General features: G+C 41.8%; 1 protein-coding gene across 1 annotated transcript in view; it reads right to left on the minus strand.

Annotated features, from left to right (window-relative positions):
- Nucleotides 1-1,882: 1,882 nt before the first annotated feature.
- Nucleotides 1,883-2,544, minus strand: part of LOC102252527 (olfactory receptor-like protein OLF4) — a 4,367-nt gene continuing 3,705 nt past the window's right edge. The window contains exon 2 of the mRNA XM_005877820.1: nt 1,883-2,541. Coding sequence (XP_005877882.1) covers nt 1,883-2,541 — 659 coding nt within the window. The remainder of the gene's footprint in view (nt 2,542-2,544) is intronic.

A 2,544-nucleotide genomic window follows, 5' to 3' on the forward strand; every position in this document is an offset into this window, starting at 1 on the left:
CGTGATTGGCTAATTCAAAGGGAGGGGTTGGCCTTTGCTGTTTCAAGATGGCGGCCCCAGGGGAGCTGCAAGCCATGTGGCCAACATGGCGGCTGCCAAGTCCCGCCGTCCAAAATGGCGGTTGTTTAAACTGTTCTTTGACAGGAAAGATGATTTGTTTATTCTCACACATGGGTTTTGCATATATGCATACAAGGTCTTTGGTTAATCTCTTTCCTTTTATGCATTCACCTCTGCCTTCTCTCTGAAATTTGACAGTCTGTTCCATGCTTCTGTGTCTCTGGCAGTTTTTTGATTACTGCTTCAATTTCCTCCATAGTTATCGGCCTATTCAGATTTTTTTGATTCCTTCTGGTTGAGTTTTGTAAGGTTGTATTTTTCTAGGAATATGTCCATTTCTTCTAGTTGACCAGTTTTTTGGAGTAGAGTTGCTCATAGTATTTTTTTACGAGTCTTCATATTTCTGTGGGATCTGTTGTTAGTTCACCTCTTTTTTTCTGATTTTTTAATTTGGGTCCTCGCTCTTTGCTTCTTGGTGAGTCTGGCTAGAGGTTCATCAATCTTGTTTATACTTTCAAAGAACCTGCTCTTGGTTTCATTGATATTTTGTATTGATTTTTTTGGTCTCTGGTTGAGGGTAAGGCTGGGCTTCCAATCACAGCCGCTCTCCCCTTTAAGATTGTGTGGTCTCTGTGGCAGAGCTGGCCGCTCTGGGAGAGATTTCAGTAGTAGTAGAGGCTGCCCGGGCAAGGGAGCCTGGTCCACAAGTCCCCAACAGTCCTATGGAATACAACTGTCCCTCACTCACAAACACAGGCACTCCCTGCATGTCCATGCACTCTCCTTTCGCTCTCTCACTCCCACACTCTCTTGCAGCCTGCTGTCCCATAAGCAGCCATCTTGGATATCTGGATGATTCTTTTAGTAAAAAAAAACATTTGGTACAATATTTGTCACTCGAGAAAAATTCTAAAAAATACATGCTTTCTCATTATGTATATGGCCATGATGGAAATAAATTTGGGAAGCTAATAAAACAACAAAGGGGAAAACTGTAGGTTATAAGGGAAAGAAGAAAGTTTAATAAAGTGAGTTACTGAAATTAAATACAGAAGTTAAGGTCAAAGAAATGGAAATTCTAGGAAATGAGTAGAAAGAGAAGGCTCTACTTCCACAGTCTGAAGATAATCACAGAATCTGATTCTGAGCCTTTTTCCCCAATGAATCCAAAGACACACTTCATTCCTACCTTTCATGCAATTTGTAACAAGAGTGAATAGCTCAATATCTCTTTGCAAAGCTATATCTATACTCATCAATGGATTTGAGTATTGCTGATAAGCTTAAATTATTTTCATGTGAAAAACATCAGTTTAAGAAGACATACTAGTATGCTTTTAATTAAGTAAAAATGTATTAAATCATGGCATTTCCATTAATACAGATCTCACCCTGTTTTTAAACTAATAATGACTTAATAATCTGTGCAATGACATCCACTATCTAGGTGTGCTCATTTTCAACCTGTTTATACATCATTTTTAATCATTGTAAATGCAGATTACTGGGCCCTTCTGGAGTGGGACTCAGAAACTGCTTTTATTTTTAAAAATATCTTTATTTTTGAAAGTATTAGATATGTTCCGTATTTTTTGCCCATTGACCCCTTCTAGCCAACCCCCGCCCCTGCCCCATGCATGCCTTTACCACCTTACAGTCTGTGTCCAGGGGTTATGCATATATGCATAAAAGTTCTTTGGTTGATCTCTTCCCACCCACTCCCCTCCCCTCCCCCGGGGCCTTCCCTCTGAGATTCGACAGTCTGTTCCATGCTTCTATGTCTGACTCTGAGACTTTGACCTCTGCCATCGGGGGTACGTCTTCAAACTGGCCTATTTGTAGTTTCCTTCACAAAGAATGTCTTCAGAGCCTGTTTGATGTCCTTGTTCCTTAGACTGTAGATGAAGGGGTTCAGCATGGGTGCGACCACAATGTACATCACTGAGGCAGTTTCAGTTGAATGTGAGCTCTGGATAGCAGCAGAGCCGAGGTACACGCCTAGCACTGTACAATAAAATAATAAGACAACCGAGAGATGAGACGCACAGGTAGAAAATGCTTTGTACTTCCCCTGAGCTGATGACATTCCACGTATGCAGGACACTATCTTAGAATATGAGTAAAGGATCCCGAGGAAAGAACCAACCCCCACCAGGACAGCTGCAAAATACATCACCATGTTATTAAGAAAGGTGTCGGAACAGGCAAGTTGGATCATCTGGTTGAGTTCACAGATGAAGTGGGGGATTTCCAAGTTTGCACAGAAGGACAGCCTCAATGCCATTAAGCAATGTAACAAGGAATTCAGGATACTCATGATCCAGCACACCAGAACCAGCAGTCCACAGAGCCGGGGATTCACGATGATCATATAGTGCAGGGGGTGGCAGATGGCCACAAACCGGTCATAGGCCATCACTGTCAGGAGACAAAAGTCCAACACTGCAAAGAGTATAAGAAAATAAATCTGTGTGATGCATCCTG

This window comes from Myotis brandtii, unplaced genomic scaffold (genome assembly GCF_000412655.1).
Source record: "Myotis brandtii unplaced genomic scaffold, ASM41265v1 scaffold534, whole genome shotgun sequence".
Lineage (NCBI taxonomy): Eukaryota > Metazoa > Chordata > Mammalia > Chiroptera > Vespertilionidae > Myotis > Myotis brandtii.